The 27,991-nt window shown below is 35.2% G+C and overlaps 1 protein-coding gene across 1 annotated transcript; it reads left to right on the plus strand.

Moving 5' to 3' along the window:
- Positions 1–15,326: 15,326 nt before the first annotated feature.
- Positions 15,327–17,976, plus strand: LOC121391397 (organic cation transporter-like protein). Its single transcript, XM_041523047.1, has 2 exons — positions 15,327–15,609; positions 17,762–17,976. Exons 1-2 carry the CDS (start codon positions 15,477–15,479, stop codon positions 17,956–17,958), a joined length of 330 nt encoding a protein of 109 aa, XP_041378981.1. The 5' UTR covers positions 15,327–15,476; the 3' UTR covers positions 17,959–17,976.
- The last annotated feature ends 10,015 nt before the right edge of the window (positions 17,977–27,991 follow it).

Consider the following 27,991-nt stretch of genomic DNA (forward strand, 5'->3'; position numbering starts at 1 on the left):
TATACTGTTCATATTTAGCATAAAGATACACCTCGATATGATGTATTTAAATATGTAAAAAATATAAATGTAGGACAAACATTTTTTGGTGGGGTTTTTTTTTTATAGAAAATATCGCATTTTTTATGTTCGGGCTGTACATAATGAAATCTGTATGCACAGTGTAAACAAACGCTCTAATTTACGACAAGGCGCTTAACCTGGCTTGTAAAACAACATAAATGACTTGAGAGTATAATCAACTTTTAAACTAAATATATTTCTATTTGCATCAATAGAACGAAATGGGGTTATAGTATTTTTCTCTCATAAAAAAAGTAGCATATTATTAGGCCTATTGGTAGGGTGCGTTAGAGTAAAAACGACCACTCACGATACCCAAGTGATAATTTTCTTTTCTTTGGTACTACGTAATTGGTCAGTTTTGTAATTTTATATGGGAAAGTCTACTTAATCAAGGGTTTTACAGCATTATTTACAGTAATGAAGCAGGGCGGCTGATAATGTCCATTAACATTGTACTATAGTCGCGATAGGTTACGCCACAATACCCTGTGATCTTAAAAAAACTGGTACGTATGTCTAGACCGTGGTAATCACTTACCTGGTCGATACCCTGCAATATACACCTGCCAATCAGGAATCGCATGTGCAGGCCACGGAAAGAAAGGACCAATTAACTAAAACAACACTCCGATTCTCAAGTCAGCCCGTGGATGAAACATAATAGTTATTTCGACACCGACAGTAGTGGTTTATTTTGTATTGAACTTCGTGTTGCTTTGTGGCTTCGGGCGATGAGGAACGTTTTTGTGACGTATTCCGCCCGAAGATTAAAAACATCATTTAAAATTATTATTGTTTTCTACACGTTTTTTAAAAACATATTTAAATACATCGTACTGAGATGTATCCTCATGCCAAATCCCATGTTTGTATATGCCATATTTAATTACTTGTTGACGTTTCCTTCTTCGGACGGTGAATACAGATTTTGTTATGTAGGCCTACAGCCCTAACATGAAAAATCTTCTTTTTTTCCCAAAAAAATAAATAAATAAAACATTCTACATGCTGAGGTGTATCTTTGTGCCAAATATGTACAATGTACACCTCGGCATTCGCAACCGAGTACTGTTTTTGTCTCCGGGTAACGTTCGGGCTGTAAATAGGCTGACACCAAAGTACTATGCGGTGTTGGTGTCCAATCTTTTCTTTTGCGATAAAATACACGCGTCTTTCTTCGGATACAATCCTTTGGAAAACCATAAAAAGACAATCCCGATCGTTTAAACTGTTTATTTTTACACCCAAAGGCCGCGCAGTACGGCACTGTTGGACTGAAAAGATCGTAAGCCCCTTACTCCATATATAAACAGTTAACAACAATGGAAGAGTACAGCGGCTCTGACGTCACTTCCCTTTTTTTCCGAACGCTCACGAAGAAATATGCATAAATCGTACTTTGATACTGATTAGCGTAATTTCTTCATTTTAAGTTAACTACACGTATTTTATTGTTATAAAGTTATTTGTATATTATTTTTATATCATTTTTCTTTTAAAATGAGTTATAATATGGTCTCGTGTCATGTTTCCTTTAATAAATTCTTCTTCTAGATGACACCCCACCCCATTTACCTCCAGATTAATAGCAGTGACACTGTCAAGTGAAACGGTAATGGTTATATTTCTTGTGAAAATGACAAAACTATAGGTTTCAAAGAAATGTAAATTTTTACAAAAAAAACCCACAAATCTCTAAGTTGGTGATGCACACCAAACCCACATGCTTTATTTTAGGTCTTTTTTTTTCTTTTTTTTTTAGATGACGCCCAATAGCCCATGTGTATTTTTGTGCTGGGGTGTTGTTAAACATTCATTCATTCATCTTTTTAGACGAAGTCAAATTGATGATATTTGGATTTTTATATCTATATAAATATGTTGTTGAAACACAACGAATTATGTAAGAGTATTTAAAGTGAAGTACAATGTAATATAATAATAGGATGAAATAATACTTCAGATGTAAAAAGTAGAAATCACAAATGATAAATAAAGCTAGAAATTTAAAAGATTAAACAAAAAAAGAAAGAAAAAAAAGAGCTTGAATTGAAAGGAAAAAAGTATAGACCGGCAACAGTTATAAAGGGTATTAAAAGATACAAAGAAAATGTTGATATCAAAGATGAAAATGTAAGGACAGATATCAAAGATGATAAAGCAAATAAATCTCACAGATAAAAATAAATAAATTTAAAGTCGCTGCAGGAGGACACCAAACTCTACAATATATGTCTCACCATGTAAGTAAGTTTTATTGGTACAGGACGTTGATAGGGGAGTAGGTAAGTGTCGGTCATCAGTAAAAGTTGTCCTGTACAAGAGGGATTCGGTCTATCTCCACCAACATATCTTAATATTGGCATTCTCGCACAACTTTCCCCATGCTTGATGACGCTTCATATTCTCAACCTTGCTCACTGCCAGTCAGGTCATAAGGTGTAACGTGCACATTCAGAGCAAGCTGTTGTAGCGCACGCCTGTCGTGAGCACATGTGTCTGCTCCTCCGCCCAGGACAGGAAAAGGGTTTGAGGTGGGTTAGGGAGGGACATCCCGTGCTGGCCGGTGCAAGAGCACGAGCAGCCCGACCGGGACAGGTGTGTGTGTGTGGGGGGGGGGCTATTTTGGTGCTATTGAAATTTGAATGTCCCCGTAGGATTAAGTAAAAATAATAAAAGGATTGCGGAATTTTGGGTAATTATGATTTAGTTTGCCGAATAATAGCCTGTGCAATACATACATTAATATATCGCATGATACCATACATAAAAAGTACGTAAAGTATACAGTATTAATTCTAACAACACTGAACAAAAATAACACGTATAAAACATAATACCAGTTGTGTAACAAACCCTGTTTTTGGTAGCTGTTTGCTAGTAATACTAATATGATTAAACGCTAATATCCAGATTTGGGCATTTTCGTTTAATTCGTGTGTGTGGGCCGGGGGGGGGGGGGGGTTACAAACTGAAATCAGACACTGGATTTAATTTAGGCATAATTTGTCAGTATAAGTTACTTATACTTATATATAAGATAAAGTAACAGGAGATTTCCAATACAAAATGAAATGTATGACTATCACATCGTTAAATGTTGCTTAGGGGTCCATACACGAAAATATGAAAATAGTCGGTAACAGGTCTTGAGCACCTTGGGCATAGCATGTTGACAGCGGTGCAACGTCGGCTTATGCTTCTGATGAGCCTGTGGATCTCTAGAATAGTGATGGAGATCTATTCACGAGTTAAAGCATGTTTAAGGTTGTGGACGTTGTGAATATGTGCATGGTTCTCCCGCACCCTACGACCCCACAAATCCCATACCTGCACAATAAGGAAAGAAGTCGGGCGATCGTGCAAGCCAGTTTAGTGTGTCAATATTGTTCCTCTGAAGAAGTCCAAATGTTAGTCTTGTTGAATGCTGGCGTGCAATGTTCTGTTGAAACAAAACGCCTGGATGCTGCTGCATGAACGGAATGACAACTGGTGTGATGATTTCGTCAATGTAATGCTGAGCATTCAGATTCCCATGAATGATGAAAATGAGGTTGTTTTTCCGATGCCATGAATTCCTGCCCACACCATGAAGTTACCACTACCACATCGGTCACGTTCAGTGCATGACGCAACATTGTACCACTGTCGATATCCAATGCGCTCAGATACGTTTAAGATTTTCGTATATGGACCCCGTGCACCATTTAACTACGTGACAATCACACATTTCATTTTGTACTGAAAATCTCCTGCTACTTACACTGACAAATGATACCTCAGTTAAATCCAGTGTCTGATTTTATTTTGTTAGTTTTAACAATTTAAATTAACAATGCATTATTTAGAGTTCTTGAGACGAATATTATTTAATATTTTTGCGCATGTGTTGAGGGTGGATTCGGAGGTCGTTAACCGCTCCTACCCCGAGCCAGTTTTAGGATCCGCGGGGCCTGTAGCACAAATAACAGGGGGACCCCTTCCCAGGATATATATTTTGCAATCCCTGAAGCGCGGGGACCGTAGCACGTGCTACATGTGCTACTAGGATAAACCGGCTCTGCTATCCCACCCCACCCCTACCCCTGACAAAGCAAATTTGATTTTAATACATTTTCGGGTAGGGCATGTCTCTATAAACTTCGCTCACCACAGTCCAGACCCCCTCCCACGCTAAATTTCCGGTGTCGACAATTGGGTCGTTAAAAAATCGGGTCGTATGGGTATGGGAGTGCCCGAATTAAACAACAGTTCCCGAATCTGCACAACATTTATTCATATTAGCATTACTACCAAACAGCTATATAGGATTGCAAACGAATCTCTACGCATTTTTACATGGATTACAACTAATTTTGAGGATAGCTTGATGGAAATACATGATAAAAAGGTCTCCGGTTAGCACATTTTGCCCGAATATTTTTATAATTTTTTTCCGAATTTTAGATTTTGCTCAGGGCACCATGGGGCAGTCTCCCCCCCCCCCCCCTTCCCCCCCGTCTCGTACGCTTATATGTACGATATCAATACCAAACCGGTCACCCTTTTTGCTGCATTCATTTGTTATAAAGAAGTTGCATTTAGAGGTTCCCGCCAAAATTATTTATTCACATTTACTTTAAAACATTTCATAACATTTATTATGACGAGCGGGATGTAGCTCAGTGGTACAGCGCTCGCTTTATGCGCAGTCAGTCTGGGATCGATCCCCGTTGGTGGGCCCATTGGGCTATTTCTTGTTCCAGGCAGTGCACTATGACTGGCATATCAAAGGCCATGGTATGTACTACCTTGTCTGGGATGGTGCATATAAAAGATCCCTTGCTGCTAATCGAAAAGAGTAGGTCATGAAGTGGTGAAAGCAGGTTTCCTCTCTCAATATGTGTGTGGTCCTTAACCATATGTCCGACGCCATATAACCGTAAATAAAATGTGTTGAGTGCGTCGTTAAATGAAATATTTCATTTCATTTGTTATGACGTGAATCCATCATCATGAACACGGCTCTTTATGTGAAGATTATGTATGATATTTATTAGATCGTTTAATTTGTAGTTATTTATAGAATTTTAAAAAAAGAGGAAAACTAGCAAAACATGACATTTGTAACTACCATATGTAATGGGACTATTGTTTAAGATAAGTCTGTACATAGGCCTACACCTCCCATTGGTTTGTTAAAATCACTGCGTGGGAGATGGTACCGGATGCGAACCCAGTACCTGCCAGTCGTAAGTCCGGATTTGCGGTACTGACTTAACCACTACATCACCGAGGCCGATTATAATAAAACATTAATTTAGTTCCGTAAGTAACCTTTTTTGTTTTATTGTTATAAAATTTTATTTGCTAAAGAGAGTTGTCTCCCGGCTGTTGTTTCCAGTAGATGTCGCCAAAAGCACGTGATATTTGCAAGTATGGCAGCAACCAGGCGGCTACAAAAGGTAAATTATCGGCGTCTTGTTCACACAAAAAATACAAATTTAGAGATTTTACTTGCTATTTGTTTCAGTTGTTAGTCAAAATCACTTGGAGTAAATAATTTTAATAGTTAAAATTATATGCATCATTCGTCTAAAGAATTAGGTTATTTTTCTATTTCAATCTTTAGATTTGATTGAAATGTGAAAGTAAAACGTAGAGACGGAAACAAAAACTGTTCCACAGTTATAAGCTTCGATCTGACGAATTAATTTGTTATGAATTACAAATGTTGCCAAAACCTTTCATCCGATCCTTCTATAGGCACCTATTTAATAGCGAATTTACTTACTGCTTGGCTGTTTTTGAATGGTAATAATGGTTCCGAGAATACCCAAACTGCGTTCACCAAAGGTCGACGACAGTCACTTTTTGCACCCTTGTTTTGGGTTCGTACACAATAAATATAGCATATCTTACCATAATTTCACTTGAAATCCATATTTTGTAAAAGGTACAATTTTTTAATCACAAGATTTTCTTCAAACACATTCAGATGCATTTAAATTTTAAGCAGCATTGGTAATGTTCAAACAAATTTTTTTGGCATGAGTTCCTTATTTTCCCCATAACGATTTTAAAGAAATATTTGTTAGAATTAGTTTAAGGTTAGGGTTAGCGATAGTTATATACAATATCTTTTAAAACAATTTGTTCTATAAAACCAACATAATGTTTATATTTCGTAGTCCAGTAATTCAATACCCCAATAGTGGCGAAAATAAGGAACTCTTTCCGAAAAGTGACTTCTAGAATTTTTATAAAATCCACTAGTCCTGGGATCATTGATTTTTAAAATGTACTAGCCACAATTAAAAATTCTCTAGCCCTACTTTACTTTAAGTTAATACAATTTGACTAAATAATAGTTATAATCAGATATGTCGACTAAAGAGGGATATAGAGCTTAAAAACACAAACATTGGGGGGGTTGGGTTGGGGACAGGGTATTCATATTTACAAAGTAGACTTTTAACTACAACATTTGACAAAAACAAAATTCACTAGCCGTCAGGCATGGCATTAGTAGTTATTTACTAGCCCAACATTGAATATCACTAGCCATTGGAGTTGGGCTACCATAATCTAGAAGCCCTGTCGACCTTAACCTTTAGACTACTGGATTAATTTTTAACAAAAAACACGTTGAGTGGGTACAAGTTTATAATTTTTACTTACATATATTCACTTAAATGTTTTATAAATACATGAAATAAAGTTCATATATGAATCGGTAAGTATTATTTTCGTGTCTTTTTTTTTAAATTTTTATTATTTTAGATCGGCTAATGGTGATTAAAATTAGGCAAAAAATCGAAAAAGTTGCGTTTACTTACGGGCATTTGTGGCCAGCTGTCCAGTATTTATGTCCATTATTCCCGATAACAGTGGTTTTGTGACCAGAATTTTTTTTTAAACCCGAACTACGATTCATATTGCAATATTTGGTAATTTGTCGTTGTTGGTAAATCAATCAAATTTAGTATCAAATTAGCTGTCACAATCAGCTATCGATCCCTAAAAATTACCGCGATGTGCCGCCATTGTTGTCAAGCAAAAATACTTGCCGAAAACCACTTTTTGAACTCAACATTTCAAGGTATTTTCAATTGAAAAAATCAAAACAAAAACCACCATTTTGAAAAAAAAATCTGTGAATTGGGGAATGCACTGTATACAGTGTACAGTATATCGACTGATGTGACGTCGGGCGAGATATCTCGCCTGCAGTACTCAGAAGGTTAAAGGTAGACTAAACTCCAACAAGAGCCTTATGTGTTGGAAAGATGCATACCCGGACCACCAACACATACTGACACTTTAACAAATGAAAAACGTGCAGTTTTAGAATTAATAAAAAAACATGTTTATTCCTGCTAACTGGGGGCAGCCATTTTGTTTCGTTTTTGTGACGTACAGTGGTATAGCTTGGGGCGAAGTGACGTCAGCTCAGGTCCAACTTCTCTATTATGCACAGTGTAAACAAATGCTCTAATTTACAAGGCGCTTCGCTTTCATCAACCTGACTTGTAAAACAACATAAATGACTTGATAGTATAATAAACTATTTAACTAAATAGATTTCAATTTGCATCAATATAACAAAATGGAATTATAGTATTTTTTTCTTTTAAAAAAATCCAAAGAAAAAATGCATATTATTAGGCCTATTGGTAGGATACGTTCGAGCAAAAATCGACCACTCACGATACCCAAGTGATAATTTTCTTTTCTCTGGGACTACTTAATTGGTCAGTTTTGTGATTTTAGATGGAAAAGTCTACTTAATCAAGGGTTTTACAGAACTACTTACAGTAATAAAGCTGGTAAAGTCCATTACGATTTGAAGTTATCACACATCTTAATAAAAGAGGCACATCTTTTTAGTGTGTCTAGACACAGTGTCTAGGGACCGTCTAAATATACACCTGCCAATCAAGAACCACAGGTACAGGCCACGGAAAGAAAAGACCAATTAACCAAGAAAACACTCCAACTATTATTTCAGTACGTGGGTTAATTTATATACAAATTATAATACATTTATTTCAACACTTTGACAATGGTGGTTTATTTTGTAATGAAAAATAAACCACATATACACGTTGCTGTGTTACTGGGATGGATATTATTATATAACGTTGCGATACATCTGCAAATATCAGGTATGTTTTGTTTCTTCAGTTCGAAGACTAATTCCTGGCGTGACACGTTAGGTATTACGTAACCACCAGCTCGCCAGGGGACGTATTCACTGGGATGGTACAAAATGGCTGCGCCCGTTATATATAATAGCCGTCACATTTAACAGTTTTATTAATTAACTATACGATTATACTTGTTGATATTAAGCAATAATGTGCATTATGTATCGTTGAATATGCACACCAGTCCAAAAGCCTTGCTTTAGCATTCCTTTAACAACAAAAACACCAATACTGAATACGATATATACGGAAATACTATACTACATTTTCCAGCTACAGTATACGTTAAAAAATAGATTGCAATCAATTAACATAAAACATCAACAATGTTGACGTAAAATGAATTCATTCTAGTAAATAAAAGTGAAACACCCTCCGGTAAACGGTGCGATGTTTCTAACTAATTTTCCATTTTTACGGCCATTATTATGATTATATGAAAAAAATATATGTTTCTTAACTATACACAGTTGTGTTTAAACTATACGATTATACTTGTTGATATTAAGCAATAATGTGCATTATGTATCGTTGAATATGCACACCAGTCCAAAAGCCTTGCTTTAGCATTCCTTTAACAACAAAAACACCAATACTGAATACGATATATACGGAAATACTATTCTACATTTTCCAGCTACAGTATACGTGAAAAAATAGATTGCAATCAATTAACATAAAACATCAACAATGTTGACGTAAAATGAATTCATTCTAGTAAATAAAAGTGAAACACCCTCCGGTAAACGGTGCGACGTTTCTAACTAAATTTTCCATTTTTACGGCCATTATTATGATTATATGAAAAAAATATATGTTTCTTAACTATACACAGTTGACAAACACTTTGTTTAATATTTTTTTTAAAGGAAAAATTCAATTTCTCAAGCATTCTCATGATTCTGGTCCGGTGCACGTTTTAGCAACACCCACTGCTAACACTTGTTGTCAATACTGATAGACATTATGTTTATATCAGTAAATAGTTTGTAAAATTTTTTTTTTTTTATGAATTGATTCTTAATTAACACAATTTATACACTCAAAATTATATACAATTGTTCTGAATGGACTATGAATACTATTCACTACAGGGGTGCACAAATCGGTTGTCCGAGCGCCCGGGACAACCAAAATATGTTGGGGGCAACCATTCTTTGTCAAACAGTTGCCCCGACGGGCAACCAAGAAAATCATAAAACAAGTGAAATGAAAAACAAAACTTTCCAACACTCGGACAGTCACGGGCAATTCAAAAGTATCGAAACTGATAACTTGACTGACAGGCAATATAAATATCCACCCTAACGCTGCCATCCACTCAGTGTCCACCGTGCATGATTTTGACGAGTTCAGTGCAGACAGATACATTTCAGAATGGTGGCTATTAGCAAAGGGCACAAGACATGTGAAAGGCCACAAACTACACCAACAAGCATCCAGTTCTGAGCTAAAAATTTGGCTAAGTCATTTTCTATCTTCCAATGTGAACAATCGGTTACATAATCTATCCGACACCTAACATATAATAATAATAATACCAAATATTAACAGGGATCTCGCGACGTAAAACGAGAAGCGGTGTCATCAAGAATTCATCATAACAATGTTTGCTTATTTTAATAATCACAGTTATTAATGTTAACGGCAGCATGTATGCAAGAAAAGTCAGAAAAATCTGTAGCGTGTTATTTTAACTCTGTAAAGTTTTTGAGCCAAAGTAATAAAAACGGACCGAAATTGCGTGTCAGTTTCAATACACATGCTAGTTCAGGGTCAAAGACAAGTAAGCTAAGGCCGAGTTCAGGTAGATCGAGCAAAACAAAAACGTCCGCTAAACTGGTTTATGCGCTTCACGTTAAACCCAATGTCCACGTCGGGAACCAATCGCATAGTTCGCGAATGTTTGGAAAACGTTCGTTGGCTGTTCTCAGTGTGCATATAGGTCACACTTGACAGTCAGCCGAGATTTGCACGTGTCAAAAGACATTGTTGCAGACATTAAACAATATGATGTAAATTTGTGAGACAAAACCCCACCACCAAATAGTTGTTCGCATTAATGAATACTTAATTGCTGTTTCGTTTGTTTATTTCCGTTGTCTTTGTTAATTTTGCACTCATGCATTTCGCGATCGCGGGAAAGGAACATGCAGTATTTATACAAATTGCGGTTAAACATACACTGAATACAATTAGTTTACAATAATCATGATATTTGTTAGATAAAATATTATATAAATTTGTTGACTGTGAGGTGACATCTCAAAAGTTAGCTAGATTTTAAAAAGACTGTAAAATTGGAATTCATTATTTTTTTAATCAAAACCTTTTGACGTAAATGGATAGTTGTCATAACGTGAAGTCAGCATTCTTAGGCTACGTATTTTACAAGCTGAAATCAACAACAAGCATTTAACACGACGTGGAAATCAACAAAATGGCGCAAATTATGAAATTGTTGGGGTATGGAATAGATGGGTTATTTTAAAATACAATTAAAAGCAGTTCAAACCAAAATAAAGATTGCTATTTTACAGAAATAATGAGCACTGTTTGAAAAAAGAAGAAGAGTATTGGCTCTCAGATTTTTATTAATGCCATATGCCTTAGAATTTTGGGTGTGTTTGCAGAGGGCATTGGCTTCCAACTCTGCATATCTCCCCTCATCCACTGAAAAATCAAAGTAATATATTAACTGCCCCTACCCCCATTGCTGTCTTTGATTTTGATCGGGGATAATTTTGTTATTCAGATGTATTCCAGTTTGTACATAATTAGTTGAAAAAGATACAAGTTTCATATTCATATATAAATACTCTATACAGTACTACACAAAACAATTTTGGCTAAAACATTTTCATTATGGCAAATAAAAATCCCATTTGGCAATTTTTTTGGCAACATGTATTTTTAATCTTAGATGAGCCCTGAGTTCATCAAGTATTATGACTGACAGCCCAAGTGAGATCGAACCACCTCTGTGGATCCATTCAGCTGATTGGGTTGTTTCTCGTTACAACCAGTGCACAACAACCGGACAACGGCTGTGGTATGTGCCTTCCTGTCTGTGGGAAAGTGCATCTAAAAGATCCCTTGCTGCATTAGGAAAAATGTAGTGGGTTTCCTCTGATGACTACAAGTCAGAATTACTAAATGTTTGACATCCAATAGCCGATGATTAATTAATCAGTGTGCTCCAGTGGTGTCCTTAAACAAAACAAACTTTTTTTCAGCCTAAACGAAGATGAGCTGTAGATAAATAATGTTAAAAAAGAAATAAAACTAAACTGATAAGTAATGATAATAATAAAAACATTTTAAATTTCAGTTTCATTTTAAAGACAGTTCAAAGTTATATTCATAAAACGTTTTATGAAATATGTGGGCAACCAAGAGATGATGTTGGGCAACCAAACTTCAGCTACTGGTTGCCTACCGGGCAACTATCACAATTTCACATTTGTGCACCCCTGTCACTACAGTAGAGGCACAAAACTGTAGCATACCTTTTGCAAATTAAATATAACAACTGAAAACAAATTCTAACAACAGGCGTGTTAAAAATTATAAAAATTAAATTCTTTGGTCTTGTTGATCTGGCACGTGCCGAATGTTAATTCATCCTCCTCCATTTTAAGTAAATTTCTACGACTCGTGTAGATCCGATATAGGTAATTTTAAGGAATAAACAAAAACAACTTAGTAATGGTTTTAGGGGTTTGTAAAGTTTTGTATTTAGATACTTACTTGTTTGAACTTTATTGTTAATGAAAATAAACGACAAGCCGACGACAACAAATCAGATGTTAAGTGCACGAACCGTGCACGAGAAAACAAAGTGAACAGAGTTAGAAGCATAATGCAGTTAGGGATGTTGACGATAGAGGATTCGTCTCAAGTGTTTTTTAATACGAAAAATATCAACCGAGCAGGCCCTAATCATGCCGGCGAAATGAGCATTTTTGTTTGCTGAAAGTCACCTCGGAAAGACTTCCGAACATTCCAGCATGTATGCTAATACATGCACTATCACTAACCCTAAACCTAAGCCTGAATGAACTGAATGCTGGAACATTTGGAAGTCTTGCCATCAGCGCAAGTCGCCAAGTTATTAGCAGTAGTGAGAAGTCGAAGTCGCTGTAATATTCTGGACCTAATCCGATTTGTTTATTCAAATTATTGTCATAGTCACTTGTCACCATATGTCGGACAGTGTTTTTACTTTGGCACAGACTGTATCCTCAAGTAACCTGAACCAGCCTATTAACAGGAAATGGTTTATTTGCACACGCACTGTAATGTTTTACCTTGTTAAATTTATTATCAGAATCAATAAACAAATGTTAATACGCATGCCAGTTTCTGTTGTGAAGAGATTAAATACGTCGTAGTCAAATGTTGACATTCTTCAGATACATCATACACCTGTAAACCGGGTTATTGTTTCTCAAAGTGAAGCATATTGCGCCGTGTGCTGTGACCAATCAAGCGTTGTTAATCCTCGACCACATTCATTTCAGTAATGCCAGAAAATACTAATTAATACTTTTAATTTTAATATAACGGCACAGTATCAACTACTTAATCATATCACATTTTTAATAAAACGTATAACTTTTTTGTTTAAACTTTATTACCGGAAGTAGTATTTTATATCAAAATATTATGATTAGAACCAAGTGTAAAATTCAGAAGTTTTCTGATTGAAGTCGAAAATTGGTGAAACATTACAAAATGTACTGATAAATGGTCACTTCTATTTTTATCAAACATCTCCCCTTTCTTCTGTGAAGGGAGCAGTCACTTCTACTTTTTCAATTCTAGATTAGGGCCTGCTGAGTCTACGTTAATTGGTATTTGTCAAGGCTCTGACAAGACAAATACCGATTAACTAAACAAGGTTGATATTTTGCATATTAAAAAATAGGAGTAGCAAATTCTATTTATCCTATAATACTTCTAAAATAACATTTTCATTCAATATTTAGTAAATTACAGTACAAAAGTCGCCTCCATCGGTAATATGACGTCACCACGATTAGCACAAATTAGTTTGACGTCATGCGTTTTAGCTAAATCTGATATAAACATTATACTAAGGTATACAGGTCTTGTTGGCTTGTAAACAAATGACAGTTATTACCTAGAGACTTTGCAAATTTGCATATACCTATAAATTTGCATACCATTATTAACCAGGTTAATACACTACATTATCACATGAGTTTATGACATGGATATCATGGTAAGTTATAGGATAAATATAGAATAGTACTAAACAAGCTTGTCTGTCATACCATTTTTATGAAACGAGTGGAAAGTTTTGGTATTTGACTCACTTTCGACACTATTCATGAGTTTCATAAAAACGGCATGACAGGCTGCAAAGAAGCCGCAATGCAGAAGTAAGCAGATGGTGAGACCTACTACACGTTATTTTTCTACGAATTGGGTCAGCAAGTGATCTACGTCACACATAAACGTAAACAACGTCACTTTGAGCAACGAGACGTCATGAATGTAGTTTAGATTTTGGCTCGAAGCTAGCAGTAAGTGTTAGTTAATGAGGTTTTGAAATTCACAATAATGACTGAATTGTTGATCGGACCAGCAAAGATTGAGCTGAGTGAATGGGATTGACTAGATGTGACGCTAACATTTTATACATAGGGCCGTTAAAAAAAGAGTAGCAGGTCGACATCGTTTTGGCTTCATACACAATAGGGCCAAATATAACTGCCCATGTTATCGCTATTTCAATTGATGGCTACACTTTTAAATTACACTAATTTGTACAAACCCTGTTAAATATGTTAATACTCTCTCAACAAAACATTTTCAACAGCAATTTTGCACTCAATGTTTTCTAGCATTCTGAAAAAGGACGCGTCATGCACCCAGTTTATTTTATTGCAGTGAGATGCATAGTGATGTCTTTCAAATAACGACGTCATTCAAATAAAAAAAACTTATCTCGCCAGTCTGCGTGTGCCAATATTACACTAGTTAGATATTGAGTAATTATGACATGAGTAATATCTTACACTGGTGTGTAATAAATTGCAGTATTGAATTAATCATGTTTAACCTTTAGATTACAGATATATACTGGATAAATTTTACAGTCAGAGTACTGACAAAAATCAATGGGCTATATAAGGATGTTAACCGCGTTACTGGCAGTCAGCCCCACAGTACTGACGATAGTACTAAACCAAATAACATCCGGCTGGGTCAAAGTTCGAGATGCATCGAACTTTTGATAAAGCAGTTAGTATCACAAGTCCTGCCATTGGTGATAAATGTGAGTGTTTCATCTGAGCAAAACATGTATGCAATTTTATTTCATCTAGTACCACTGTGTCAGTTAGCCTTGTGTTTAAAACATGTATGGGGTATCTGTAAAATGAAGTACTAAAATTGTGTGCGAAACTAAGGGTGTTGTAAAAACATCTGGTTACGCCAAACGAAATAAATATCTGGTCTCTGGTTAGCGCGTGTGTCGATTTTGACCCTCGCTCGTCAACATTTATTATTATTATTATTATTATTATTATTATTATTATTTACCGCGGTATGACGTCGATTTTTGCCAGGCATTTCTTGCTAAGACGTAAAACCGCATTTGGAGCCAAAATGCCATCGCGCATGGACTAGGACGTGAATTCTGATTTCAGTTTAAATATATCCCTTATTTCGGTAACGAACATACCCACCATTTCTGTGCAATCCATGCTTTAACAAAATAAAACAAAACTAAGCCGCGTCGCCAAATTTATTCTAGAACTTTGGTCTGAACGGGCATTCCAGTCTGTTGTTGTTGTTGGCCTTATACCGAAAATGAGTCATGAAAGGTGCCATTTTATTCAGTTAATACTTTAAGGTAAGGGTTGTTGTTGTTTTTTATTTTTATTTTTTTTTTGTTTTGTTTTGTTTTTGTTTTTTTTTTTTTTTTTTTTTTTTTTTTTTTTTTTTTTCAATCATTTCAGTTTGGCTTGATGTAAAAAAAAAACCCACCAAAACAACCGAAAACCTGATTTGAAATCAAAACAAAAGGTTCTACGTGTATTTTAAATTACAGTTTGTAAAAAAAAAAAAAAAAAAAAAAACCCAACAAAAACAACAACAACCCTATTGGTTATTACAATATTAATACCAAAAAATGGGATCACCTTATTTATTTATGTTTCTTTCAGCGTGGGCCGAAAGGCTGTACTAATGGGCGCTATGACAGGAAACATCGTTGGCTCAGTGTGTATCACGTGGTCGCCGTCTATTCCAGTCTTCTTTGTTCTAATATTCGTAGTATGTGGATCTTCAATGGCCGCATACCTTGCAGCGTATGTCTTTGGTGAGTTTACCCAAGATCAAATTTAAAGGCGCAGACCCGATTTTTCTTTCCTGAAAATGTACACTAACGTTAGTTAATCTACAAACCTGCAACACATTTGGACAAGGATACAGCAGAGAGAAGCTAAAATATGTGATGTTTAAATGTGGAAATATCGTCTTAAAATATCTAGAGCGTGTGCCGATAACCATTATTTCTCAGACGAACGTGCGCTTTTAGAATTACGAAAAATGCATTTTGGGATATTGCAAACACCTGGATAACCAGAACCACTTGAGGTGTACGAAATTGAATATTCCAAATAATAAAATGTAAATACTTCTGATTTAAAGTATCAAAAACGGCTTTAATAGTGAAAAATACGTCATAGTGTTTAAAAACTAGCGTCGGTCACTTTAAACTAAAATTACTTAAATTAAATACATTTTCTAGTTTTGAATTATCAGTGTCTGCGTATTCAATGCTGTAGCTCAAACGTCATTTTACCCCCCCCCCCCCCCCCCCCCCCCCCCAAAAAAAAAAAAAAAAAAAAAAAAAAAAAAAAAAAAAACCCCTAATAATAAATTAATTAATTAATTAAAAAATGTGTTAATATTGGAGGTAAAGTCCAGGACCCATATTCACAAAACATCGTAAATCTAGTTTTACACGTAAACGTAAATCTACGGCAGACGTAACTTTACACTTTTTTGTGAATATTGGTCCAGTTTGGCTCACTAAAATATTGGGATGACCACAGCATATTGTATAATATACAGACAGTGATGTTCTAAACAAGAAAATATATTCAGTATTTACTTTAACTCTTTTAAAATGATCTATTACTTGAAAAGCACAGGGGCGGATTCAGGGTTTTGTAAAGGCGAGGGTAACAAAATTTAAAAAGGTCTACTCGAGTCTCACCGAATGCTGAAAGTCTTGGCAGTTCAAGACAATGAATGAACGGATGGATGTTTAATGACATCCCAGCACACCAATAACGATCACCCAATAGCCGATCGTTATTTGTGTGCTGGGGTGTCGTTAAACAGCCATCCATTCATTCATTCATTCATTCATTCATCGTCTTGAACTGCCAAGTCTTTCAGCATTCATGCGAGATGTGTGGGTCTGAAAGCAATTCGGATATGGTTTTTTGAAATCTTTCTTTGGTGATTACATGTAGGCTGACCTCTGTAGTATTTAAATAACCCATTGGTTTGACGGCCTCGGTAGCATAGTGGTTAGGCCATCGGTCAACAGGCTGGTAGGTACTGGGTTCGGATCCCAGTCGAGGCATGGGATTTTTAATCCAGATACCGACTCCAAAACCTGAGTGAGTGCTCCGCAAGGCTCAATGGATAGGTGTAAACCACTTGCACCGACCATTGATCCATAACTGGTTCAACAAAGGCCATGGTTTGTGCTATCCTGCCTGTGGGAAGCGCAAATAAAAGATCCCTTGCTGCTAATCGGAAAGAGTAGCCCATGTAGTGGCGACAGCGGGTTTCCTTTAAAAAAATATGTGTGGTCCTTAACCATATGTCTGACGCCATATAACCATAAATAAAATGTGTTGAGTGCGTCGTTAAATAAACATTTCTTTCTTTCCATTGGTTTCAAGTAACTTGTTATATGTAGTACTAACTGATAACAACTGTGCAAGTGGTATAATAGCAACACGAGGCGGTACTCTGATATGAGGGTGGCTGAATGAAAAAATTCGTTATCGACATATGTTGATTTGTTTTACACAGTATTGTCAGTTGAGAGCACTCCCTAAAATCAGTAGTCACGTGACCCTCTCGATAGTGATTTATCTCTTTATAAAGGGGGCGGATGTAGCGCAGTGGTAAAGCGTTCGCTTGATGAGCGGTCGGTCTAGGATCGATCTCCGTCGGTCGACCCATTGGGCTATTTCTCGTTCCAGTCAGTGCTCCACGACTGGTGTAACAAAGGTCGTGGTATGTATTTTTCTGTCTCTGGGATGGTATATATAAAAGATCCCTTGATGCTAATCGAAAAGAGTAGCCCATGAAGTGGCGACAGCGGGTTTCCTCTCTCAATATATGTGTGGTCCTTAACCATATGTCTGACGCCATATAACCGTAAATAAAATGTGTTGAGTACGTCGTTAAATAAAACATTTCCTTCTTTCCTTCTCTTTATACAGGAACGGAACTTGTTGGACCGTCTAAAAGAAGATTCACGGGCATCATCATGAACCTGTTCTGGAGCATAGGGAATCTGCTGGTGGCTGCAATTGTCTTCTTTGTCAGGGACTGGAAGTACAGACAGCTGGCATTTTCGCTGCCTGCCGTTATCTTCTGGTCATATTTCTGGTATGTTCGTAGACTCAAAGTTAGCTAGTTTTTTTTTTACCGAAAACCTTTTTCGGGGGATTGTTCCACGAAGCGATCTTAGCGCTACGATTCCCTTAAGTGCATAATTATAAGGTACGTGTAGTTATGCACTTAAACTGATCTTAGTGCTAAGATAGCGTTGTGGAACGGGAACTCCTTTTTTTTTTAGATCTGTATATACACTCAGCAGAACTGAAAAAAAATATAATGGTTCACAGAACGGTGACCTATGTACATAATAAGGTGCAGGACATAGCCCAGTGGTAAATCGTTCGCTTGATGCGTGGTCGGTCTAGGATCGATCCCCGTCTGTAGACCTGTTGGGCTATATCTCGTTCCAGCCAGTGCACCACAACTGGTGTAACATTGGCCTTGATATGTAATATTCTGTCTATGGGATGGTACATATAAAAGATCCCTTGCTGCTGATCGAAAAGAGTAGCCCATTAAGTGGCGACAGCAGGTTTCTTCTCTCAATATGTGTGGTCCTTAACCATATGTCTGACGCCATATAACCGTAAATAAAATGTGTTCAGTGCGTCGTTAAAGAAAGCATTCCCTTTCTTCTTTATATACGTAATAATATATGATACAGCAACATAAAAAGAATGTGATAAGTTGGATAAATTATCAAAGACTATCTCAGGAGAAGAAAAATAAGTTAAATTCTGACAATATAATAACCCGCTTTTAAGAAAATATCAATGTTCACTTTCTAAAAATGGTGTATATTGTTTTAATCACCCGTAATTTTTTATTATACTGCTCATATTGTAATCAAATTTATCCCGAGTGAAACAATTTTAATTTGACACGAGTTTTAGCTGGCACCGAGTTTGTTATTCTATCTATTACCTCAGCTATTTTTTCTCTAAAAGCCTTTATTTTCGACGCACATGCACGAAGGCCAACCTGTATAGGAACGATGTAAACCACTTTACGCACTGTTCTGAGAATTACTATAACGTTGTAATTTAATCACGTTTATAGATAATTTTTAAAAGTACAAGTTCTCTTTATTCTGCTTCCAAATCTATAATGAAATGCATTAAAATTACATTTTGTTATTAATGTAACACCAAAAACAGAGACCCGTAAAGGCAAACTCTTTAAACTACATGACGTCATTTTGTGTGTTTGTCAAATCGTGATGACGTCATATTTAGTACCGACAAAGTCATTGGTTTGTAAGCGTCAAATTGTCCAATAGTATTGTTTGTTAGACCAATGCAGAATATTTCTCATTAAGAAAATATGGAAAATATTTTCCCTGTTATGAGTGACCGCTGGGGTAATAAATATATTTGAAATGGTAAGTATTATGTTTGTGGGTTTTTCTAATTTTTAGATCAGTTAATGTGGATTAAAATTAAGCAAATAATAAAAAAAAGTTGCATTTACTTAGGGGCAGCTGTGGCCACCTGTCCAGTATTTATGTCCATTATTCCCAATAACTGGTTTGCTGACCAGAATCTTTTTTAAAAACGATTTACGATTCATATCCAATATTTGGTGATTTTATTATCAAATTAGCTGTCACAATCAGATGTCAATTCCTCAAAATGACTGCGATGTTCCACCATTGTTGTCTAGTGAAAATACTTGCTGAAAATAACTTTTTTAACTAAAAATTGAAAAACAAAAAACTAAAACAGCCACACTCTAAAACTAAACTGTTTCCTGTTACGTTATTAATATTTCCGGTGAAGGCCGTGTGCAAAATAGCGGGAAATGTGAATTTGGGAATGCACTGTCAACAGTGTACAGTATCCCACCTGTACTAGTCAGAAGGTTAAAATGCAGTCTGCAGTAATAACTGATTGTATGTGTTCTGTTTGGCCGAACTTGTAGTTAGTAAAAAGTTACGTTTGTTTGTATATTATCATCCAATTGAATTAGCACCCAACTCCATCATATTCAAAGTTTTCCCATCAGTTCTATTCACACCATAATACTACTACTGGTCAGTTAAAGCAATACAAAAAGTAAGCAAGATAATATTCCCACCCACCCCTTTCAGATTGCCACCGGCTTAGTCCCATCTTGAGTTGTTTCCCAATAGTATAAATCCAAAGACACAAATAGGGTTGTTGTGAAGTAGTATCCATTTCAGGGCTATCCCTGGGTTGCTATTTTAGTTCGCCAAAAAATTCGCCAATCTTCAATTTCTTTCGCCAATCTAAATATATATTCGCCAGTAACATATTTGTATTTCAGTCAAAAGATTTTATTTTTAATATTGTTCTTTATGATAATATAGTATATGCTAAAATGTACTTATTATTCAGTTTACGTCTTGTAATCTAATAATGAAATGCTGCTGATGTCTAGGGCTGGCTGTAGCCCAGTGGTAAAGCCACTTGTATGGTGTGCAGTCAGTCTTGGGTCGATCCCAGTCTATGGGCTCATTGAAGTCAGTGCATCATGAGTGGTATATCACAAAAGAGACAATTTTACTTTTTGTATGCATCAGAGAATGATATGAATTGTATGTTTCTCTGTAATTTGAAAGAATCAAGTGAACTTTAATCCAATATATATGTTCCCAAAAAGATTCACCAGAATTCGACAAATCCGCTAGCCCGACGCCCGTGGCTAGTGGTTTTTAAGTTCGGGCTAGTGAGAAACGCAAAACCACTAGCCCACAGTGGTTTCCACCTCCATCCTTATCGCTCGATCGTGTTTTTTTTTTTTGTTGTATTTTTTCTCTCGGCTGAAATTTCGTTTAATAAATTTGATTGTGATGTTTGTCATCGAATAATATCAACAACGCAATCAGTATATAATAATAATCCACTTGAACTAGGTCTGCAAACTGCAGTAACATGCTATCTCTACATCGCCACAGTTACAGCATGCATTGTTTATTTTTCCCTTTCAAGTTTTCTGGCACAGGAAATAAGTCTAATGACATGCATGTTTTGATTGGTTGGACACGTCACGTGGTAGTTAATCTCGCACATATGTTTTAGGCCAAGAACATGAAAATCACCAATCACGACGACAGGTTAATCACAATCGAGTAAACCCCAGCCATGCTTTGAATTTCAGTTTGTTTTATTTACCTATTGTTTTCTAATTTAACACTTCTCTGACGTGGTTATTGGCAATCAGGAAAACAATTTACTTTAATGGTAACCGCACATGCAATGACTCTGCTTGGCCTATTACGTGTAGCGATCTGGATAATGCGTCGCAGCTGCCGATAAAAGATGATACCTTTTTTGTTCATCAATTAACAACGGATTAGATGTCGCCGTTATATTCTTTTGGTATCAGTTTGACACGGGATAATGCCCTGTATTTGAGCAATTGGCATCACCGTTCCTGGCGACATAAATAGTAGGGCCCTAAATGTATAACCCACTACCAAATACACTGAACCATCTATTACCGCGTGTCACACTGTCGTACCCTCATTTAAATTTAATTATTTTGATAGTGGTTTTAGATATCAACCATGAGTTTGCTCAATTATTTTTCCCCGGAAGGAGGGCAAAAGCGAAAACGGAACAATGACAATGGATCACACTTGACAAAAAACCAAACGTACAGCACGACAAAAAACTTTAAAGTTACAACATGGTTTAAGTGTTTGTTTTATTTTACTGTTATACTCGAAAATGTGTTATGTTACAAAAATTATATAAAAATCCAACTATAATTGATCAGGAATTTGGGCTAGTGCTTTTATCTTGGTGGGCTAGTGGTTTTCACAAACCCACTAGCCCTGTGGCTAGTGACTTTTAAAAATATTTGTCATACTCTGGATTCACTGGACTTAGATATACACTATACATATATTTTTGCACAAAAAATTCAGTATCTGAGCTTTTGAGATATGTGTGCGAAATGCTGGAATAATTGAGGTTTCAATGCCCTTTTGTTTTTATTAAATTTTTTAAAAATATGATGAGACATCAAAATAATTTCAAAATGACAAAAGAAGTTTATAAATGTCCAATTATGGAGACGTTCAACAATTACATAATGTAAGATCTGACTTTTTTTGTAACCCTGCCCTCCACATCTTTGTGTTCCTTTGATGAGTATTGCAAAAACATTCTTACTCAAGGTTCGCACAGGCTTGAAAAGGCCTTGAATTTCAGGTGCAGTCTTGAAAAGGTCTTAAAACTGAAAATTGTCTTGAAAAAGCCTTGAATATTGTAGTTTGGCCTTGGAAAAACCCTTGAATTTAGCAGATAGTCATATGTAGTGAAGTATATATTTTAATAAACTTATTATTAATATTATTAGATATATTTAAACATAATAATCCACAAATGAACTGTTTTTATATGTAACTTGTAAGTCTTAGGAGCCTTGAAAAAGGTTTTTGCTGACTTGAAAAAGCTTTAAAAAGGCCTTGAATTTTAGTGGTGAGTGGCTGTATGAACCATGTTACTGATCCATGTGTAGGGCATGACATAACCATTGGTTACGTGCTTACCTGATGCACAATTGGTCTAGGATCGATTCCCATTGATGGGCCAATTGGCTGTTTCTTGTTCCAGCCAGTGCCCCACAACTGGTGTAAAATAAAGGCCATAGTACGTACTATCCTAGGGCTTTAGATTGCACCAATGTTGAGGGCAATAAAAAATAAGTATGCCCAAAATAAGCAAGTTCAAATAAATACAAACATGCAGGCCTTAAAACATGTCACCTTAAAACCACTGAAATGATAAAGGCATATTGTCACAGACCACTGACCTATTTAATGATCTAACAAAGTATTACCTGAGCAAAAATAATTTGATTTGTCCCTAAATGTACTTTATTCAACCATCTTAATAAGGTCGGGGAAAAAAAATGACTTGTTTCCTATTACATGCTGGAAAAATATAGGGTAGGTAGGTAGGAAAAACATTTTATTTTGGAAAATAATTTTATTTATGGATATTAAATAAAGGTGTTGACTACCGGTATCCAAAATAACCTCTGCATGTATAGAAATGCATTATGCAAACCAACAATACCATTCATCACAGTGTTTTCCCTAGAAATGTAGTAAGGCATGGTAAAGTGACGTTTTGGGGGCATATTTTATGTGCAGTTTTAAATATAAGGGCTTTTTTTTTCCATTATACAATTTTTAAAAGGACAAAAACCTTATGGCCATTTTATTTTCTATATCTATTTCATAACTTAATTCAAAAAAGGAAATATGTAGTACTATCCACATAGGTGTGTTTAAAGGCTTCTTTTTACATGGGCAACTTATAAATTTATAAAAGGCAAGGCATTTTGATTTTGAGGGCAACATGGTGCTAACCTATCTGTTGGAGAGTACATACAAAAGATCCCTTGCTGTTTAATAATAGGCAGAAGGTTTACTCTCATACTAACACTGAACTTCTGTACTGGTCCAGGACAGACTTGGTTGAACCTTAATTGGATAGAAACCAGTAAATGAGTTATAACAATTTCTTTTAATGAAAACTGAAAAGAAGGGTTCTATATTTATTTGTTCAACAATAACATTTAAAATTTTTTTTATAAATATTATCTTTCCTAGTGTATCTAAGAAATGGTAGACTTACCAGTTTTATAAGTTGCAATGTTAGTTTTATTCTGTATGCATCCAGTATTAAAGTACACACTTGGTTTGAAGCAGTCAATTGGTCCAATGAATAGAAATGCAGTACAAATGCTCAGGATGCTCAAACGAATGTTGAAAAGTAAAGTTTGTTTTATTTAACGACGCCACTAGAGCACATTGATTTTTATCTTTAATATCATTGGCTATTGGACGTCAAACACATGGTCATTCTGACACTGTTTTTAGAGGAAACCCGCAAAGTTCCCAGTGACCACTTACAAAAAATAACGAAATGGATCGAGACCTTAAGGACATATTTAATCATTTGATTTGGCAGTAAACTCCATCGGTATCGGTAAACATTCCCTGCCCTCGTTTATCAGAAGGTCACTAAATTTCCACAAGGCCAGTTTGTCGCTGGAGTAAATCATTAAATATAGTTATTATTATTATTAATCGGAACACCTCGCTACGCTAGATGGAAGAGTCTATCAGAAAAGATAGCATATAATATTCGTGAAAACAATTTTCCGACTCTTCGCCCGATATCTCACGAAAGTTACCGAACTTCAATTTGAAGGGAAGTAACTCCATCAATCAATTGTTAGAAAACATTTCGTGGCTAACGGGTCGCCAATAAAACTAAATTTGCGACAGTAAAACCACCGATATACGTCCGCAAATCAGAAAACACAGTAGGGTTATCCCCTAAATGACACCAAATTAGTGCTTGTGATAGTTTTGGAATGTTTTTGTGGAAATCGTTGTTATATTTTAAAAAAAAAGTTTTAGGGTCGGCAGGTTCAAATTAGGGTCGGTCGGGTAACCGGAAACAAACAATATTATATGATACGCCTAACCACCATACTCCATTTATTAATTTTCATGCTGGGGTGTCGTTAAACATTCATTCATTCATTCCATTTATTAATGATATTTTGTAAAAATAATTGAATTATGGCAATGGTCCATAATTCAAAAACTAAAATTGCCGAGAGTGTTGACATGGGTTTCACTTTATTGTGGTTCAGTTAAGGTGATGCAATAGCTAGATTTGGTTTTCAACAATTAATGTAATTTCTATTTATTATCCATTTTTAGAGAAATAAGGTCATTAAATGTGTGACAGTATGCCTTTAAGCTGTAATTAGATTAAAATAACTTTAAATGCATTTCTGAATATCTACAACTCTTCATCAGCTATTAATAACATTACTGCACTAAAAAGACCTCAGTGTGCTGAGAACAGACAAACAAATCTATTATGCCCAAATTATTTAGATCTAAAGCCATGTCCTCTCTCTTGAGCGCTGTGTATAAGCCCATTGAGTGACGGCATCCTCTTTAATTATCTCTCTGAGCCCCGTTCCATGAAGCGATCTTAGCCCTAAGATTACCGTAAGCGCATAGCTACCCTATGCACTTCAGTTGATCTTAGAGTTAAGATCGCTTCGTGGAACGGGGCCCTGGTCTTTAACCATATGTCAAAGCAGTACATAATAACTATACTTTATAATGTGTGTATGTAATTAAATAAAATATTTCTTTCTTTCTTTGATCCATGTGCAAGATATTTACTAAATGGATACTCAGAAACAGAATGGTAATACAGAACCAGACATCATAGCTTAGTTCAAGATTACCAATCTATACTACATTGTATAACATAAATATCAGTAATATTGAAATAAAACTTAATAGCATGATACGGGTATAGAATTTTTTTTTTTTCTGTAAAATATTTAATTAATTTACTTTTGTCTAATTATTATTGTTTCAGTCATTCAAGCTCTCGTTGCATTAGTTCATGACCCAGAGCCAGAACATCCACTTAGGGGAGAACTAGCTGAAGAATTTACGAAAGATAAAAAGAAATTCATGAAAAATGCTGAAGATTTCACCAAGAAACACAGTGAAAAGCGTCCCAGTGATTGAATGCGTTCCACGGACTAACAAATACACCATAACATCATCCTGCCAAATTATGGACCAGTTGCATCAAGCTGTGCTATAATCATCAATAAAAAGGCCTCTTTACCAATGTTTACTTTCTCGGATACTACTGTATTAGCAAACCTATTTAAATAGCTTGATATTTAAGAAATGGATGTTCCATGTGATAACTAAAATACTTTTTGACTAATTACTTCATGTTAATGATAACGACACACAATTCTGTCAAGCATCATTGGATCTGCACTAGTCCCCCCAAGAGTTATGGCCCTTTGGACACTTATTTCCAATTGCATGTTCAACATATTTTCTTGTCTTCTTTTTTTTACATAACTACTAACATGTTTTTTAAATTTAAAAAAAAGAAAGAAAAGTTTTTGAATTACTATTGGAAACTAAAGAGTCATGTAGGTGGTTCAAGTAACTGAATGTTCATTTTTGGATTCTGTCCTGTGATACCTTTGGTTCATTTATGCATACATGTATTTTAATGTTTTGTTTTGCAAGATAACCTTTTCAAGTGTTCTGGTTTTGTAATATACTTTAAAAATGCTTCTCGTGCTGAGCGTTTTGTAAAATACATGATTTGTTTAATTGTAGAAATGTAAGAATGCACATTTATCCTAGATAAGCTGAATGATATGCAACTTAATTCTTTGGTGTATCACTTCACTGTATAATTCTAATAAAAAGCCTGAGACTTATTATTTGTATACATGTTATGTTTGGTTGTTTTTTTCCCTGTGGAAAATGTTTTTAAATTCCAGTGACATTATCAAGGTATTGTCTTCACACTTAGAAGAGAATAAAAAGACAGTTTTTAAAATCCAGGAATTCAGTTATTTGTGTTTCACATTATTTGGAGGGTATCCAATAGCTAGCATTGAGGTGGTGTTAAAGTGACATTCATTCTTATCTAAATAGTAAGTTATTTAAGATACACGGATCAATGGTTGTATGCTCTGCTTCCAGAATAGGACATTTGACAAAATGCTTAGTTGACCAGGAAGGCATACATTTTGACACTTAAGACAAGGACACAAGAATGATGAGTGACAAGTTATTTAAAAATTACAAATGCCTTGTACATTGGGGCAGAATGTTTTCCATTTGTCTATATTTTAATTTTAGAAATTGCTCCATATCCTACTTCCTGATCTTAATCTGGTAAAAAAAATCTTGCTGTAAATACATATGATAGTGTTAGAGATGTTTTTTTAATATATAAAAGTTTTGTATTTTCCTCGTGGCTGAGCAGGATTTTGGTGCAGGCCAAAGTGGCCATTTTGGGCAGTTGTGATGCAAAGGATGTGACCTTAATATTTATTTCTAAAAAGTGTGGTGCAATTTTTGTTAGACCGGTTTAGAAATACAGTAGATAGTTTACTATTACCTCACCTTCTGTTCTGTTGTTTTTTCCCTCCAACTTCAAACTGTTTGAACAGAATGAAACGCCACTTCATCAAACATAATAAGCTAATAAGTTTTGTAAACAAATTTTTTTTTATGTGTTTGTGTCCAGTTTCATGTTGTGTGTTGCATTAGTTGGATCTTGTACAACTGACCTATTTATGCAAGGACAGCAACCAAAAATGAAAGTAGCATTTCTATTACAATTATGACCACCATTCAGTGCATTTAAAAAAAAAAAAAAATTACAGTAAGCCTGCCTTTCCAGATACGAATATATAAAATTTCTGTATTTGATAAACAATTTCACCAAAGTGAAGTTCAGTGGCCCAGTGTGTGAAAATATTTACATGACAATATTTAATTCATTGCTTGTCTTACATTTTGTACTTGAAATAAAAGTATATACATGAATGTTAAGAGTTTCTGTTTTCTACACATGTATTGTAGAATGATGAGAAATATCAATAGTGACAGAACTATATTTTGACAAATGTTAGAGGAGTTTTAATTATACATGTATTAAAACATATTTCCCACATTGGGCAAAATAGAGATTTTACATGTATATCAAGTTATGTTTGTCACATGTACACTATAGACCATATCAGTATATTGTAAATAGTCGTTTTCCTATTTGCATTCAAGTCAAAATTACCGTCGCACAATACAAAGCATTGGGGTTTTTTCATGAAATACCTCTCATTTTATACGACGATGAGCTTTATGAACATGTACATAAAAAAAACAAGTTTTACTAGATAGCAAGAGTTTGCTCCTCCAGTAATAACTTGAGTATGTATCTGTGAACAAGGAGGATTAAATAAAGGTTTTTGTTTGTTTATAAATCTACCAAATAATATTGATTTTGTATAAAGACCGAAAATTTACATCGATTAAAATTTAATTGCCAAAACAATTTATATTGACGCGTTTTATTAGTACGATCGACACCAGGTCACTGTGGCACAATTCCTTGTTTTTGTTTCATATACAGTAAAATTCATCTTACGGTGATAGTTGCATTTGACAGATGCTACAAATATTTAATCTTATTTTAAACTGAAGCTTTATATTGTCTGTACATTGGTGACAAAAAAAATAATAATGGGCATAAAAATTATGTGTGCACTGT

The sequence above is a fragment of the Gigantopelta aegis genome, chromosome 3 (genome assembly GCF_016097555.1).
Source record: "Gigantopelta aegis isolate Gae_Host chromosome 3, Gae_host_genome, whole genome shotgun sequence".
Classification (NCBI taxonomy): domain Eukaryota; kingdom Metazoa; phylum Mollusca; class Gastropoda; order Neomphalida; family Peltospiridae; genus Gigantopelta; species Gigantopelta aegis.

Bases quoted from the DNA above. Each gene is read 5' to 3' on its own strand.
- LOC121391397 (XM_041523047.1), top strand. From the start codon at position 15,477: ATGGGCGCTATGACAGGAAACATCGTTGGCTCAGTGTGTATCACGTGG. The intron at 15,610-17,761 runs GTGAGTTTACCC...CTCTTTATACAG, and splicing joins CCTTGCAGCGTATGTCTTTG to GAACGGAACTTGTTGGACCG.